Here is a 17,091-nt window from a genome sequence, read left to right as displayed (position 1 = left end):
TGACCAGGCCATTCCAAATGTGAAATGTTCTGGTCTTTAAAACAGGACATTTCATTAAGCCCTGAAGGCAACAAAGGGACCGTGGAAAACAGATGGGAGGCAGACCCTGAGACACATGCACCCTGGGACGTTGGGGAGTCCGGTTAAATTCCCTTCCCTGTGTCTTTCCACAGTCCCTCCTAAAACCAGGAGGGCTGAAGCTGGATCATGGCTTCTTGGAGCTTTAAATTCCAAAAAGTATTGATTTAGGGATGAAATGAACCAAGGCTGGGACAGAAGGCTCCCAGGGACAACTCTCCAAACTGCCAAAAGGGGGCAGTGTAGTGTTATGGTTAAGAACATGAGTCTAGACTCCACACACCTGGACTTGAAACTGGGCTTTGCTGCTTACTAGCTGCATGACCTTGGGTGTCACTTGCCTTCTCTGTTGATTAAGGGTTTGCCATCTTCATATTGTTGAAAGGATTAAATGAATGTGTGTCTGGTGGCCGATACACAGTAAGTGCTTATAAACAGCAGGACACACATCTGTAGGGTGTATGGTTGAATATGGTAGATATGACATAGTTACCAAGTAAAGGAGATAAAAGATTGAATTTATTCAGCTAATTCATTCACTCATTTAATAGATGTCTAGTGAATGTTTACTATGCATAGGGCACCTTATAAGTCACAGGAGACATAATAGGAAGTGAAAAAAGACATGGTCTCTGCCTTCGTGAAACTTGGCTTTCAGAACAATCCATGTGAGTAGAATAAACAATACAAGCATATGAAAAATGATAAATATAAAGTGCAATAGGAATAAGGCTACTGACAAAGCCTAGAGTTTAAGGGAATTCTTCTGTGATGAAATTCTTGCTAAGCTAAGATCTGGAAGATGGGTAAGAGTCAACTGAAAAAAGGGAAGAGAAAGCATTCCAGGCAGAAGAAGCATGCACAGAGGTTCAAATGCAGAAGGGAATGTGGAACATCAAAGAAGTGGAGGAGAAGCCAATTAGGTTGGATGCAGTGATGGGGGTTAATGCGATATGAAATGAGTTGGAGAGGGAGGCAGGCAGAGCTGGACCACATAAGGCCTCGCAGGCCATGATAAGGATTAGAATCCTTAGAACAGGAGCAGGGGGTAAGCTGTTGAAATGTAAAGGGATGCACTGGGCATCCCTGCTACTTGGCAGTATGCTGCTCTGATATCTCCTTTCTTTCTTTCTTTTTTTAATTTTTTTTTTTTTTTTTTTTTTACAGAGAGGAAGGGGGAGGGATAGAGAATTAGAAACATCGATGAGAGAGAAACATTGCTCAGGTGCCTCCTGCACACCTCCTACTGAGGAAGTGCCCGCAACCAAGGTACATGCCCTTGACCGGAACCTGGGACCTTTCAGTTCGCAGGCTGATGCTCTATTCACTGAGCCAAACCAGTTAGGCTCTGATATCTCCTTTCATGGGAAGGAATGGGAGAGGGTTTCACACAATTTCTGCTGTGGCCATCCAAGAGAGGGGAACAAAGAAGTAATCTACAATAGGTCTCTTACCCAAGACAGAATGAGTCCCTCAACATCCTCATTACCCAAAGAAGAATTAGGTATGTGGAGGGATGCAAGGGGGACATCCAGGGCGGTGAGGCTCTGATCAGAAATCCTATACTGCGTGATGGGCTGTCACTACAGAACCCCCAATGTTTTTTAGGCGCAGCACCAGTCCCTACATATCAGACTTCCTGTCCCTTCAGATGCTTCAGTTGGACATAATAACTACGGAAACTAACAGCTATTTGCCTGGGCTGATATAGAGCTGCAACACTTTTGTGAGCAGACAGAGCCTGGGGGGAGGGAGGGCTTCAGGTTTGCAGGAAGCAGCACTCAGCCTCTGCAGGCCTTCCCGGTGAGCTGGTTCACAGGGCCCTTGGTGCATGCACTGTTTGTTTGGGGGCATGTGCACACACAGAAGGGCATAGTTTCCACAGTCTCTCCTATGTGAAGAGAGAAACCAGGAGTGGAGATCCTGGGCAGCACAGGAATCTAAAGTACCAGAAGGTGGCAGCTGTTTCCTAGTCCTCATAGGTTTTTGAAGTTGGTTGGAAGGAGAAAAGGACCTAAGAGTGCTGCCCACCCCACCCCTCCTCCAGCCTCTCCCAGACCACAGCCCCGCTAAACAGGAAACCGGGCTTGGCTACCTGCCAGGGCTCCTGCTGGGACAGAAAGTTCAGGAAACAAGTGAGAAAGACCCTCTTCAGCATAGAAGAAGGCTGCTCAGAAATCTCTGGGAAGGTAAAATAAACCCAGGCCCTATTGCACTTTCTCCCACAGAGAAAAATCTCTTCTCTTTCCCAGGAGAGCTGCCACTACTCCCCAGTATGGTCATGTACGGCCCTAGCAGAATTCACAGAGCAGAACCAAGAGCTCCGTGGAGGGAATAATGCCGTCTCAGTGACAAGAGACGCCAAGTAAGGCCTCCTCCCCCCCTCAGAAACACAGGTCTGCAGTGAAGCAGGGCGGGTACACGTGGCCTGAAGACTTCCTAGGGCCATCTTGGATTGATAAGGAAGGAAATGATGGTATAGGATAAAAGAAGTCATAGAAAAAGAAGACCCAAGGAGAAAGTGCTAGAGATATATGTGATACCTTGAGGGATGAAGGCAGATAATTGAGAGGGGCTCTTTGTTGTCTAAATGTGAAGGGAACTCTTGATGAAATAATGGATTGAGCCGAAACCGGTTTGGTTCAGTGGTAGAACGTAGGTCTGCGGACTGAAAGGTCCCAGGTTCGATTCCGGTCGAGGGCATGTACCTTGGTTGCGGGCACATCTCCGGTAGGGGGTATGCAAGAGGCAGCTGGTCGATGTTTCTCTCTCATCGATGTTTCTAGCTCTCTATCTCTCTCCCTTCCTCTCTGTAAAAAATCAATAAAAATATATTTGAAAAAAAATAAATAATGGATTGAGGCAATGACTATCCTTTGCTGCTAAAACATTAGAAAAGACTGAAGGGGAATCTTTGTGATGAAGAGATCAGGCTAACTACACCACTAACCAATCTGAACAACACAAAAAGTAGGACAACGAAATGTCCTGTGCCTCCTGATGTGATGCAATAGGAAGTACACAGGACACACTCAGAAGCATTCTTCACACAAAAATTAAATTTGAATCGGGTCAAACCCTGAGATGTAATTAGCAGTTTGCATAAATACAGTAGACAGAGAACTACAGATGAAGCAATTATTCACAGCAGTCCAGTGGGTATAGGTGAAACAGGATTAGTCCTGGGCTGATAATTGTCTAAGTTGGGGGATGAGTACTAGGGGGTTCACTTTATCTTTTCTTTACTTTGTATACATTAGAATTTTCCATGACAAAATGTTTTAAAATTTTGAAGAAGGTCTGTAGACTGGAAATGGCCTCCTTCTCTAGCCTACTATTCTATGGGGAGAGTAGTAGCCGGAGTAGCAATGTGGACTTTTTCAAATGTTTCTTGAGCCATGAGAGTTGGCCTTTGGGGGCAGTAACAGCAGAAGGACATATTCCACTGGCATCAGGAGCGGGGTGCTTCCGGAAGACTCCACTCCAATGGGACTCTGAAACAGCCATGGCAGGAAGGGGCAGGGACAAGGCCTCCTCCAATCCAGACCCACTCAATGGAACCCTCTCTGGGAATCAATGGAAACACAAAGCACTTCCATCTCTAGCCCAGCCTCATCATGGTGCTATCAAGTAGGCTAAGGACTCTTATCATTTGGTAATGAGAAGAATAAACCATCTTCTTACCCTCTCCCCATAAAAGCTCCATTGGGAAACACTGACAAAAGTTGGAAATAGGGCAGCGGAGACATATATAAAACTTTAGACAATTAAAAACAAACAAATAGAAATGGAAATCACGATTCCCTTAAACAGGATCAATCCTTAGATCAGAAATGATACAGCAATTTACAGTTCATTTTCACTTACATGATCTTATTTATTTTATAAATAGCCAGAAAGAGGTTAGGAGCCTGGATAAGTCAGAACAAACGTGGTAGATCTAGAATGTACTAGCCAACTTCCTACAACCACAGAACACAGCCCCTTCCTGCCCTGAGGCCCATGCCCCTCATTCGTTCACCCTGACAGCCACACCCCTTCACTGATACTCAAATGAATTCCTCTCATGGGAGTTCCTAGAGATTGCCTCACCCCTATAGTTCACTCCTGACTAAATGAAGGATCTGAAACATGAGATTCCATCAGGAAGTTTTTAAGGAGGCTGATTGGTGGCCAACCTTAGTTCCTGATTGGTTCCCTTTGGTGCCAATACTAAGTTCCACAGTGGATATTTTGATGTTTATATTACACATACATAATAAGCCATTTTTATTGCTAGAATGTTGTTCCTAGCTCCTACTTTAGAAAGAGTGTGGCTCTTTGCAGGAACTCAGTTTAAAAACTGCTACTCCAGGGAACAGGAAGCAATGAAGTTCAGAGGTAAAAGCATATTCACACTCCCATCCAATGGCCCTGGTTCCTCCCTGTGTAGCCATAAATAATAAAAAGTCTAGCCATCTTTCCTTCCTTAACTCCAGTCCTTTGTAAGCATTTGAAAACCATAAAATGCTTTCCCTGAGACTGTTTTTAAAAATATATATTTTCTTGATTTTTTACAGAGAGGAAGGGAGAGGGACAGAGAGTTAGAAACATCGATGAGAGAGAAACATCCATCAGCTGCCATCGATCAGGCACTTACTGGGGATGTGCCCACAACCAGGTTAAATGCCCTTGACTGGAATCGAATCTGAGACCTTCAGTCCACAGGCCAACGCTCTATCCACTGAGCCAAACTAATCAGGGCTCCCTGAGACTGTTTTATTAAATAGATTGAACAGCCTCAGTTTTCCAAACTGTTCTCACATATGACCCCCCCCCCCCCAACACATGATATGGTTTTGATTCCTTTCATCATACCAGTCACTTCCTCTCTTAATGATGACATCAGCATAGAGTGCAGGACTTCAGATAATGCTGACTAGTGCAGAATAAGACTATCACCTCCTAAGACCTAATTTTATACTTCTATTGATGCAGCCTAACAGCACATTGACTTTTCTGGGACCTGTGTCATATAGTAAACTTATGCAAGTTTCCTGTCCATATAAACACATCCCTCTTTGAAGGTCTACTGTAGGCTGCCTAACCACATAGCTTTACTTAGATTTTTATTTAAATTCCATTGCTGAATTCAGCCAGCTACTGTTCTGAGAATAGGAGCCAAAATGCACACATGTGGCCTAGTTTCTAATAAGTATAAATTCAGCACCTCACTACCCCAGTGGACCCTAACCTGCAGCCGGCCTAGTCCGAGATGTCCTTCCAGGTTCTTGCTTATTTCAGATGTGCCCTAAGTCCAGTGTAACAATAGGTACAGTTACTAATTATGAATATGATCATAAACCTCAACTCACAATAGAAGAAGTATAATACCATTATTATGGAGAATGGCAGCCCTACAGTAATTTGGGCTGATTAGGTCACAAGGGGAGGTCTGTGTCTAGTTCCAGCAGTGAGAAACTCAAAAGTACTCACTAGAGCAGCCAGGGTGACTGGGGATTTGGAAACCCGTCTCCTGGGAAATGATAGAGGAAAGAAACAGGGCTTGTTTAAGCCTGGGGGGGGGGGGGAAGAGTGCTAAGGCTGTATAGCTCATGGCTGGGCCTTTCCTCTCCAGTAACTGCTGGCTTAAGGGTCTCCTCTAATAGCCTATTCCTTTTTCTTGCCTCTTTGGTCAAGGCTTATATTTTCACCTTAAATTTGACTAACCATTTATGTGATATTTATGAGATTTCTTCCTGAATCTGTCTCTTTCCCCCTCTTATCTGCTCTGCAGGGTCCACTGAATAAAGTGTACAGTATAAAGCAGAGTCAAGGATACTCTCTTACCTGGCCTATCTATTTATGGAAGACTGGAGGCCTGGAGCATGGAATTTGTGCACCCTGGGTGGGGGTGGGGAGAGTGCGTGCGTGTGCACGCGCACGAGTCCCTCAGCCTAACCTGCATCCTCTTGCAGTCTGGGAGCCCCCCGGGGATGTCTGACTAATGGCTTCAGATATCCTTAGCGCTGCTGTGGAGGCGAGAGAGGCTTCTGCCACCACCACTGCACTTACCAGCCGTGAGCTCGGCTCTGGCCGAGTGGTGCTCCCCTGTGGAGTGCACTGACCACCAGGGGGAAATTCCTGCATTGAGCGTCTGCCCAATGGTGGTCAGTGTGCATCACAGGGACAGGTCGTTCCACCGTTTGGTTGATTTGCATATTAGCCTTTTATTATATAGGATTATTAACTTTGTATCAAGTCAATATTTTAAAAACTCATGCTGAATGTCCGAGCAGGAAAGATCATTTTTCTCCATTCACTTCTTAAAGAGTTACATCATAAGAGTCCAGCCCCTCAGTGAAGCCGAGCTAGCTAACATCTCCTAAAGTCTTTCTTTCCTGTGCTCTTTGCCTGGGATAACTGTGATGATTCAGGGCTGCCAGGATGGCAAGCAGAGACCTAGAAGTGATGTTTGTTTCCCCTGCCGAAGACCATGAAGACATGGAAGAACAACTATGTCATTCTTCCTCACTGAACCAGGACTCTGCCTCAGAATCCACCTTAGTACATGCTCCAGGCAGCCACTACTGGTCAATGGGCATTGGCATAAGGAATGAAATCTGCTTATCACCCATCCTTTTTATAGCACATGAAGTAGGCCACGTTTTACATATGTAACGTGATTATGCAGGAATGGCTCTTGGGCTGCTGTGATCAGCGGGGACATTTAATAGTACTGCAGAGGAAGTACTGAGAAACCCTAATCAGGGAATCCATTTTTCAGTTTAAATCCCAACTGAGATGGATTCTTCCTGATGAGAGCTTTGGACTATAATCTTTATATTCTCTCCTCTTTAGCAGAACACAAAAGGGCAGCGCATACCCCATAGGTAAAAAGGAGAAACATGCAGCAGCCACTCTGGAACTCAAAGTACTGAATGGGTAGTGTACAGTGTATGAATAATATCTCAGTGAAGCTGTCAAAAAGAGTTAAGGGGAAAAATGCTGCCACATCAACAGTTAATAGAGGAACTTGAAGGGAAATAAACTCCCTTAAAAAGAATATATTGAGAAAAACTGGGCACTTAGTATTGGCTTTCGCACCTGACCAAAGTTCACTAAAATCTTCCTACTGATGGCAATAGTTCAGACCCTGATGCAAAGCAGCAACATCACATTGGAGACCAGCATGGGGAAATGGTGTGGGTTATAAAAGAGGCTCAAAAGAATTTAAAAGAAAATAATTCCAGGCGGAATCAGAAGAAACACTAATTTCTAAGACCGTTTTCCCAAAACAGATTGAAACACATTGGTTCTGTAAGATATTAATAGATGTAACATGAAAAAAGTTTCCATGGTTACTTAATCTTGGGAAACATTGGGTTAAATAAAGCTGGAAAAGTTTATTTACTGCAGAACTTCTCAGAGCCTTTATAATGCTAGTAAACATTGTGACAGGATAGTGTGCAATGTTCCCCAAAGGAATTTGTCTACAGATTCTTTTTTCTTCCATAAAGTATCTCAAAGGACCAATATTCCTAAAGCTATAATACAGGCAATAGTGGCGTAAGCCATGGTTGGCTGAGTGCTTCACCAATTCCTTTATAAGCTAAAATTGGAAATTAATATGGGAACTATAAATAATTTTTAGTTCGTACATAATTATGTTTAAGTTTACTACATAGTAAAATATATATGGTTCCAATTGCACAGTTTGGGTGCAGTTAATACAATAAATCTTAAAGTGCCCCTTCAGGTATTGTTCTAAATAGATAGATGGGTGGACTCTGGTTATGACGGCCAAGAGTCTGGTGATGAAAACAGGCAAAATCAGGCCAGGAACCACAGCAGCTGGACTCCTGCCTGGATGTGGCCTCTCATCATAGTTACACTTCTCAGGGCTAGAACAGTCATTCAGAGAACACCCTTTATGGCCATTATTGCCCTCTTATTTGTGCACGCACTCTCATACATCATCATCATCATCATCATCATCATCACCACAGAAACTTGACCCTCAAGAAGTACAACCAGTCCTGGCCAGTTTATTCAGTGGTTAGAGCATCAGCCAATGCACCAAAGGTGGCTGTTTCAATTTCTGAACAAAGGCATCCAATCGATGTGTCTCCTCACATCAATGTTTCTCTCCCTCAGCCCCACCTCCCTTCTCTATCTGAAAGCAATGGGAAATATCAGCAGGTGAGAAGAGAGAGAGGAGAGATGGAGAGAGAGAAGAGAGAGAGAGAGACAGTCAACCATCTGATCCTCAATTTGATATCTTTGAATAACAACAAATATGCAAGTACATATTTTCTTGAACTGGCTTCTAAGAATGTAAAGGGAAACTCCAACATATCCCCATCTACCCTTCCCCCAGGCCAGACTCTCTAGACCTCCTTCCTCCACTACTTCACTACTCCAGAGTCCCTCCCTAGGTCACTAGGCTGCCCCACAGTGAGGTCTTTGGTCAAGTTCCAGCTTCTGAATTCCAGAGCAGAGTCAGATCAGAGCTGGTTTCAGCTCCGCCTGCTTCCTTCCTTCCTTTCTCGAGCCCTGATGGCCAGATTCCCACAGAGTCTCCTTAGGAAACAATGCCTTGAGAGCCTGCTGAGCCCAAGAAGCTGAGTCTCCCGTGTTCCCTTCCCAGACACAAGGCTCCATTTGCCCTTTCAAGGAGGGGAGAGAGTCCCTGGGGCTAATCAGGTTCAACTGGAGAAAGCTCTGATTTACATTTCCGTTCACTTGGGGCTAGAGTCCGGGAGGCAGCAGCCAGCTCCGGGGTGGAAATGACTCAGCCTGACTCCCAGCTACTATGGAAGTGCCTGACTACAGAGGCTACACTGGGGCCTTTAAATAGCCAAGTCACCTCTGAGCAATCTATCCCAGAAGTCTGCTCCCTTGGCACACCTTGCCTGAAGACAGCAGCTTGGGCACTACTTCTATTCCAATTGAAGCTTTCCAGGCTTGTCTTAGAGAAAGGAGATATGTGTCCTTTTCCATTCTGACTCTTGCAGGTGAAGCAGTAATTCATACATTCATTCTCGAAGAAATCAGTAAAAGGGCCCAGCTCAGCCAATCAGTCAGAAAACTGTAGATTTGACCAGAATGATGGTAAAAGGCTACAACATAAAACATTCTCTTAGCCAAGAAATGATTTTATTTTTCTTTATCAAAGTGCTGCCAGAAAAAAAAATAAAAATAAAAAATGAATAAAACACCATGGCCTCTTGCTGTCACTAATTCACTTGCATCCATCACAGGGGAAAAGTATTCATTGGCAGGCTTTTCTCTGTATCCTTTTGAAGCTGAGGGACCGGTCTCACTCTGCTCCTCTGCTTTCTAGGACTCTGAGTCCCCCATAACCCCAAGAATGCAGCTCCAACCACAGAGCAAAGGAAAACAGCAACCTTCTCCCATAAGCAGATACACAAACCTCTGAGTTGTCTGGAGGTGGTGATGGTGCCTCTTGGCATTCAGATATGCCAGAAACCTAGGATACATCCTTCGCTACCAAACTCTCCATTCCACCTCCAAATAGGTACTACATCCTGCCTATTCCACTTAATTAATATCTGTATTCTAAAGGCCCAGGGCACAGATACGTGCGCACCGGGGGGGGTCCCTTAGCCTGGCCTGTGGGGATCGGGTGAAACTGGCTCTCTGACATCCCCGGAGGAGTCCAGGATTGTGAGAGGGAGGTTCTCCAGTGGTGCACCCTGGAATTGGGCTCCCTCCTCTCCGGTTCTGGGTGTGTCACCCAAGAAATGTATCTGCCAAGTCACTGCAGCTGGATAGCTCCTGTGTTGAGCAGTCTTCTCCCTGGTGATCATTGTGCATCCTAGCTACTGGTCAGACAGTTGGACAGTCACTTAGGTTTTATATATATATATATATATATATATATATATATATATATATATATATATATATATATATACCTCCTTTCCTCTTTTTTAGCTCTAGGCTGAAATAATTTCTTCCTGTATTATTATTGTACCCACCTTCATATTCATTTTCTGACCTCCAATCTTACCTTGTCTAATCTCTTATCCACTACTGAAGTTTAGTCCTAAACTCAAATTTGATTATGTTATTCCCTTAAGAAAAAACCATCCATCATTTAAATGCACCTTTTTGTTTTTTCCTCCCTGTCCTTTGCCTGGAACTCTTGAACTCGTCTCACCTGCCAACTTTCTACACTTCTTCTAAAAGTCAGTCCAGCAGTGACTCCTCTGTGAAGCCTTCTCTGACCACTTAACGGAAGCCCTTTCTGTTTTCCTTTGGCCCTGGTGGACCTGGTTCTTCCTTTTGCAGTGCTCACTACTCTGTTGTACCTCAGTCCATCTTGATTATGTTTATCCCTGGAGTAAAATTCTATGTTATGGAGCCCAGCACAACATCTAGCAGGCAGAAGGTAGGTTCTTAGTATTTGTTGACTGAGGTGATAAGTAGTCAGGGATGAGGCAGAGGTCTAAGTAAACCTGATCCTCACTTTGCAATACAGGAAAAGAGGAAAGGGCCTCATTCCAGAACCTGAGAAATACTACTAGGTCATAAGCCATATGGACCCATTAGGAGAGTCCACCCTTAAACTGAAAAGTCATCTGACCAGCAGGAGGCAACTTAAAGCTCTCTGAGCACATAATATATGCAGGTTAATTTTCCATAGTGACTCTTGCCACTTTTAAGGAGCTATTATGGTCTATTCACTGAATTGATGTCCTGACCATCCCCCACCCCTGAGTGTCAGGAGGCAGGAGGAGTCTGAAACTACTTTTAAGACTCAGATGGCCAAAGCGTCAGAACTTCCATCTTCTCCCAAGAGAGGTGTCATCCTTTCTCAGGAGCACCCTCCATTGATCTCCATTCTTTCCTGGCATGTATCTAAAACCTTCCTATAGCTTTTGAATCCATCCATCCTTCTGGCCAACCACCGGAGAGATCTCATTGTCTTAGTCTTAAAGTACCTGGAACTGAGCATATGCTCATGAATTAAACAAAGGAGTTAACAGACAACCTAGGTTTCAGGGAGCCCAGGCTAGCATTTCGGTCAAGTGTACAGAGACCCTGTCTGGTGCCATATGCCATTTTTTTGGTCTCTGAAAACATAGGAGGCAGAGTTTTGCCCAACACAATTAAGTGCTTAAAAGCTCCATTTTTGTGATTTGCTTTCCACAAATCTCTTCTTCTCCAATTATAGCCAAGTAGAAGGCAGACTGTGAGACTGCACCAACCAGCCCAGCAGACAGACATAGAGCCACAAACAATAGCCCAAATTCAACCCAATTGCTCAACAGAGATCCTTGACAGATGGGTGTGTCCCCAGATCAGTGAGTTATGAGGTTTGGACACAGAACTGACATACAAGATGTGCCTCTCCCTGGCAGTTTCTTTGGGAAAATCTGTGCTCAAACACACTAAGGATTATCTAGGAAAGAGCAGGCGTGGAGCCCAGGGACCAGGTCTCCAAGAGGAGCTCTCGTTTTTTTCATAAGGAGACAGGAAGAGACCGTGGGGAGCTCTCAGAGATAAATCCAGGTCTGGTTCAGCTGCTGAGATGCCGCCAGGCCAATTAAATAATTGGTGTGATGGGGAAAAGAGAGAGGCCACGCCCTCAGGCCAACTCCCTCCCCCACTCCACCCACCAGAGGAAGGCTCCTTGCAGCTGCTACAACAGCAGTAGCATGAACAGGGCAGGGATGGCTGCTTCCCACTAAGCTGAGAACTAATGCTTAAATTAGCACCTTGGAAACACCCAGATCTGCCCGCTGTGCCTTCTCTTCCAGCTCATGCCACTCCTCTGGGCCTCCTTTTAAGCTCGAGTTTCTCTTTCAAGTAAATGATAAAAATAAAATAAAGATACTCTCCCCTCAGAGCTCATTTTTCCAAGTGAGGGATGGCCTCTGGATTCTTCCCACTACTGTGAGTAGGGGAGGTTTATTTGATGATCGAGCCCATATGACAGGCCTATACAAGTACAGCTTAGTCCGGAAAGAGAGAATGATGCTGACACCAGCATTGCCTCATTTCCTTTAGGGTTTAAGGAGACAGCCCCCTTTCAGCCCTCAGAGAGGTTCACCCTGAGGGAGTAAGCAAGAACAATAAACTTCTGTTGAACTGTGAGCTTCAGGAAGGCAGGGCCATATTTGCATCTTGTTGTTAACCACTGTGTTCCTAACACCTAGTGCAGTATTTAGAACAGAGCAGATGCTCAATAAATATAAGGTGGATGAATTTTCAGAATCAGTAATATCAAGTCCCTATGAGATTCTTTGGAAGAGAGAGTGAGGAGCTTTGTTTAAACTTTAAAGAGATCGTTTGTCTTCATTTAGTAAATGGGAAAACTAAGTCCAAAGAAGAGGAGAGACTTCCTTGATAGAGGTCTCAATAAATAATGGCAAGAAATAAAATTGGTCACAGTTGAGTTCAAGCTGGGGCCCTAGTTTTTATGGTCCACCCAAATACTCCTAACAAGCCATTTTTGCCTTTCTCTTCTATGGTATACCATCTTGATTCCTTATACCCCGAAATGAAGGCTCTTGGGGAAACACCACATAAAATCCTGCTGGTCTCAACAACATTCAGAGCATTTAAGGAGTTTTGGGAGTCCTTTGGGCCTCAACCTGGGAACAACAATCAAGAAACAGAAATCTGTAGGTCAATGCCGATGGCCCTCAAATGGGGGGTGGCTGAATTATTACCCCCATAAGGCTCTCACTCAACTGCAACAAAGCAGCCCCTAGCAGAGAAGGACTCCTTTAAGCTTCAAGAAAAAGGTCTGAAGGCAATTAGTTTTTCTGATTAATATCTCCTTGCACTTCTACTCCAGAGCCACTGCTTGGGAGTCTTCCAGGACCACTACTCCCTCAAACCATCATTAAAAACTTTAGGCAATGCTGGAGGCACCAAGGAAAACTGAGAGAGCCCAGTGATCCAATTCTTTCCCCCCTTTCCCTGCACAGTTATTGCCTCCCTTTTCAGGAACCCCAGATGGGAGGCAAGAACCAATTCATTGGGCTCTTCTGACTCACTTGGATGTCCTCCTCCTCCTCCTCCTTCATCCACTCTCCCTTTGGGTTCTTGATTAGGTGCTTAGAATTGGAAGGGTAATCTAGTTTGACAAACCAGGTTGGCTGGAAAAATAATCCAGAAAGGAAAGTCCTCTTAACCCAGCCCAAAGTTCTTCAATATTATGGGATACACTTGGCACCAAGTTTTTCTGACCCCCTAGATAATCCAACGATGGCATCAGGCTGGCATCCCTCTCCCCAGTTTAATATGATACACTCTGTGCAGCTTCTCTTTTGGCTTCTGGAACTGTCTAAGTAGTCACAAAAGGGGGGAATGACTTCTATCTCCTGCCAGGTAGCCTCTAGCGATTCTCTCTGCCATCTCCCAGAAAGTGTGGCTTAGAGTGGGTCATGGATTCCTACCAAGGCCTGTCTTGGCTGCTGTAATGGGCAGGTTGCTCGGGAAGCCACAAAGCACATCTGTCAGCCAGGGGCCTGGAGGCCCAAGCATAGAACCTGTTCCTCGCCTCCTGGCCTAGCACAGAGGGAAGAGCCTTAGGGAGCCCAGTATCTGCAAGTCCTGGAGAGCTCTGCTAGGTTCCAACAGAACTCAGAGAATAGGGCACCAACCTTTAGGTGCCTGGCCTGCCCTGACTCCTTCCAGCTCCCCATAAGACTCCAGGGGGAAAGAGAAGGGAAAGAGAAGGAAAAGCGAATGAGAACACAGGGCGCTCCCTGGATCCTCCCCCCACCCCCTCCCCTCTCTCTCTGTCTATCTCTCTCTCTCTCTCTTCCACTAGGCGGCGGGCAAGCCAGTCAGGTGCTCCCCCTCTCCTCCCGCCGCGGTGGGCAGCGGGCTCGGCCTGCCCTGGGCCTGGCCACGGTGCGCCCGCCTTGCCCTCCCCCTTCCATGCCCTCTGCGCCGGCAGCGATGACATCATTCCTCCCAGACTCGGGGACCGCGGGCCGGCGGTCGGATCTGGCGCCCAGCAAGGGCTCCAAACACGTAGGCCTAGGATGATGGGGGCTCTTCCAAAAGGGCCCGGCGCAGCCCTGTCCCCTCGCCTGTCGGTTCGGGAGCCCCTCTCATCCGCGCCTCAGATTCTCCATCTCGTCTCTGCGCGCTCTCCTTCCCGGCTGCCGTGCCGCCGGCTTAGACTACCTGCGCTCTCCTCCGGAAAAGGGAATTCCCGGGTCCTGCACAGACCTCTGCCCCTACGGATCCCTGCCCCCACAGATCCCGCCCCCCACAGATCCCGGCCCCCACAGATCCCTGTCCCCACAGATCCCGGCCCCCGCGTTCCCATCCATACCCAGCAAACTGGCGGGCCGGCCCCTCCTCCGCTACGAGCCTATTCCCAGTACCACTCAGCCGACAGCCCTCCAGTCCCCTCCCCCGCTCTGAGCATCACAGGCCTCCCGGGCGAAACGCCTTCCCATCGCTCACGCCAGCCCACCGGGCCTGCCGCCCATGGCGCCCCATGACAATTCCCTTTCTTTCCCCGCCACGGGCCTCCGTTGGTGGTGTGCACCATTGTGCCCCTCTCGGTTCCTCCCTCGGCCTGCCTCCTCAGGCCGTGCCCCCCGCCCTTACAGGCCCCTTTGCGGTCACCTCGCGGATTCTCCCACGGTTTTCAGGTTCTGAGGGTCACCCTCCCCAAGTGATATGTTTTCATGGCTCTCTCTGCCCCATAGAAGGTGCTCCCTTAGTTCCCGAGGCCTGATTCCCTTCCTCCTCCTCCTCCTCCTCCTCCTCCTCCTCCTCCTCCTCCTCCTCCTCCTCCTCCTCCTCCTCCTCGGGCGGCGCCCCCTCCCGGCCTGGTCTGCCCGCCGCCCGCCCCCTCACCAGCGGCTGCATCTCCGAGTGCGCGGTGGGCACCTGGAACCGGTCGATCTCCTCCATCATGGTGCCGGCGAGCGAGCGAACCCAGGCCGGGCGCGGCCGGGGACGCCAACGGGACCGCGCGGGGCGGCAGCCCCAGGAGCCGGTGGGGTGGTGCAGACTAGGCCGCCCTGGACGAGGAGGGCGGGCGGCCGGGCGGCGGCCGAGCAGACCGGCGGGTGGGAGCGGCGGGGCAGGAGTTTCGCTGGCGGGGTGAGGCCCGCGTGGCTCCGTGGACTTGCCTAGCACCACCGCGGCTGTGGCGGGGCAGAGCCGCCGGCCTGGCCTCGCCTCCTCCTCCGCCACCGCCTCCTGTCAACAGCTCAGCCACTGCGGTGACTCGGCAACTCCACTTCCGGGTCCGGGCACCGCCTGGATGTGCATTATTCATGAGGGGGCGGGGTCTGGGCGCCCCGGCCCCGCCTACATGCAGGGGCTACGAATGCGCGCGGCCGCGGGTCCACTCATTCTGAGGGGGCGGGACTTAGCGGAGCGGAGCTTCCCCGCACGCCCTGCCCCGCCACCCGCTGAAGCCGTTAGGGGGCGTCCGAGGCGCCTGCGCCCTGGCTGCCGGTTGGTTGCTAGGTAACCGCGTCCGGGAGGAGCCGATTAGCTCTGGCAAAGGTGGGGAGACCCACAGCGATCGCTGTTCCCCAAAGATCGCTGTTTCCTGGGACCGAGAATTGAAGTGAAAGTGAATCCGGATTTCTCGTGCGTGATCGAGGGGACGGACAAGCTTCCTGTCTTCAGGAAAGGGAGCGTTTTGTAGACGCTCCCAAGTGTTAAGGTGCTACCTGCTTCTTTGAAGATGCCCTACAAACCGCAGCAACGTAAGCTGGTAACACTCCAACTTGTTCTCTTGTAAACTCTGACCTTCACCGCCAATGACTACTGATCATACCTCTCCTACTGGTCCCTCAAATTCTTTTCCCTGTTGACCCCTAACCTTCTCTCTCCTTGTGACTCCTGGCCTGTGTCCCCCACAAGATCTCGGACCCTTTTCTATTCTCTCCTACCAGTCCTAGCCTTCTCTCCCACACTTCCACGGATCCACTGTTTCCTACAGTTCACTCGTCCTCCCTCACCATTCCATTACCTCACTCGACTCCACTGATCCATCCTGACCAGCCCATCCTCCTTAACTCCCCACCCCCACTCCCACTACTAGGCCAACATGTACCACTATTGCCCTCACATTCGTGTCCCAAAAAATTATTTTTCCAGCACTTTGCTGTGTGAACCAGTGCTGGGCTAAGTGTGGACACAGACCTTTGGGAGCCCACAAAGGAAGTACAAGAGAACTAACTGTACAGGAGACACAGGACAGATTGTGCGCCAGAGTTTGGTTTAGATATTCTGTGCTGGGAGACTTGTGAAGAGAGACAGGTCAGGTAAAGAGGAAAAGGAGAGAGTCCTCTTTCCCATCCCTGCCCCCATTCACACATTGCACACCCCAAACATTTCCCCCCAACTACTTCTGGAGCCTCATATGTCTCTCTTCCTTGGGAGCCCCTGGTCCATCCAGCTGTATGAACTTGTTCTTGTTGCCAACTGGCCAGATGTCAATCCTTCTCACAGGAAACCCGAGAGTCACCCCCACCCCCTCCCCGCTTACCCATTCAGCACAGAAAGCTTTCCTCCCCAGCATTGATTTTATTTTATTGATTTTTTTTACAGCGAGGAAGGGAGAGAGATAGAGAGCTAGAAACATCGATGAGAGAGAAACTTGGACCAGCTGCCTCTTGCACACCCCCTACCAGGCATGTGCCCGCAACCAATGTACATGCTCTTGACCGGAATCGAACCTGGGACCTTTCAGTCCGCAGACCGACGCTCTACCACTGAGCCAAACCGGCTTCGGCTATTATTGACAGTATTATAGATATCCTCCATTATTCCCCCTTTCCCCCCTCCACCCATCCCTCACCCTACCCAGGCCTTCTCCACACTATTGTCTGGGTCCAGTTTGTTTTAAGTTCAGCATTACTGAGGTCTGGTTTACATACAATAAAATGGACCATTTTAGTTGTCCATGTTGACAAGGTTTGACAAATTTGTACATTTGCGAACCACCACTACAATGAAGATATAGGACACTTCCTCTACCCAGATAAGTTCCCCCGTGCCTCATCGCAGTCA

General features: G+C 47.9%; 2 protein-coding genes across 5 annotated transcripts in view; one reads left to right on the top strand and one right to left on the bottom strand.

Annotated features, from left to right (window-relative positions):
• Positions 1-15,311, bottom strand: part of FAM219A (family with sequence similarity 219 member A) — a 45,056-nt gene extending 29,745 nt beyond the window's left edge. Inside the window, exon 1 of one of the 4 annotated variants that reach the window (XM_036433532.2) lies at positions 14,917-15,311. In XM_036433532.2, coding sequence (XP_036289425.1) covers positions 14,917-14,976 — 60 coding nt within the window. In that variant the 5' untranslated portion in view covers positions 14,977-15,311. The remainder of the gene's footprint in view (positions 1-14,916) is intronic. The other 3 variants (XM_036433535.2, XM_036433531.2, XM_036433533.2) reach the window with 3 other exon arrangements.
• A 254-nt stretch (positions 15,312-15,565) lies between these two features.
• The window catches only part of DNAI1 (dynein axonemal intermediate chain 1), a 50,515-nt gene continuing 48,989 nt past the window's right edge, over positions 15,566-17,091 (top strand). The window contains exon 1 of the mRNA XM_045580047.1: positions 15,566-15,790. Coding sequence (XP_045436003.1) covers positions 15,761-15,790 — 30 coding nt within the window. The 5' untranslated portion in view covers positions 15,566-15,760. The remainder of the gene's footprint in view (positions 15,791-17,091) is intronic.

This window comes from Pipistrellus kuhlii, unplaced genomic scaffold, assembly GCF_014108245.1.
Source record: "Pipistrellus kuhlii isolate mPipKuh1 unplaced genomic scaffold, mPipKuh1.p scaffold_m20_p_12, whole genome shotgun sequence".
Taxonomy (NCBI): domain Eukaryota; kingdom Metazoa; phylum Chordata; class Mammalia; order Chiroptera; family Vespertilionidae; genus Pipistrellus; species Pipistrellus kuhlii.
Note: the sequence above shows the minus strand (reverse complement) of the source record. Positions and strands in the feature narration are given on the sequence as shown.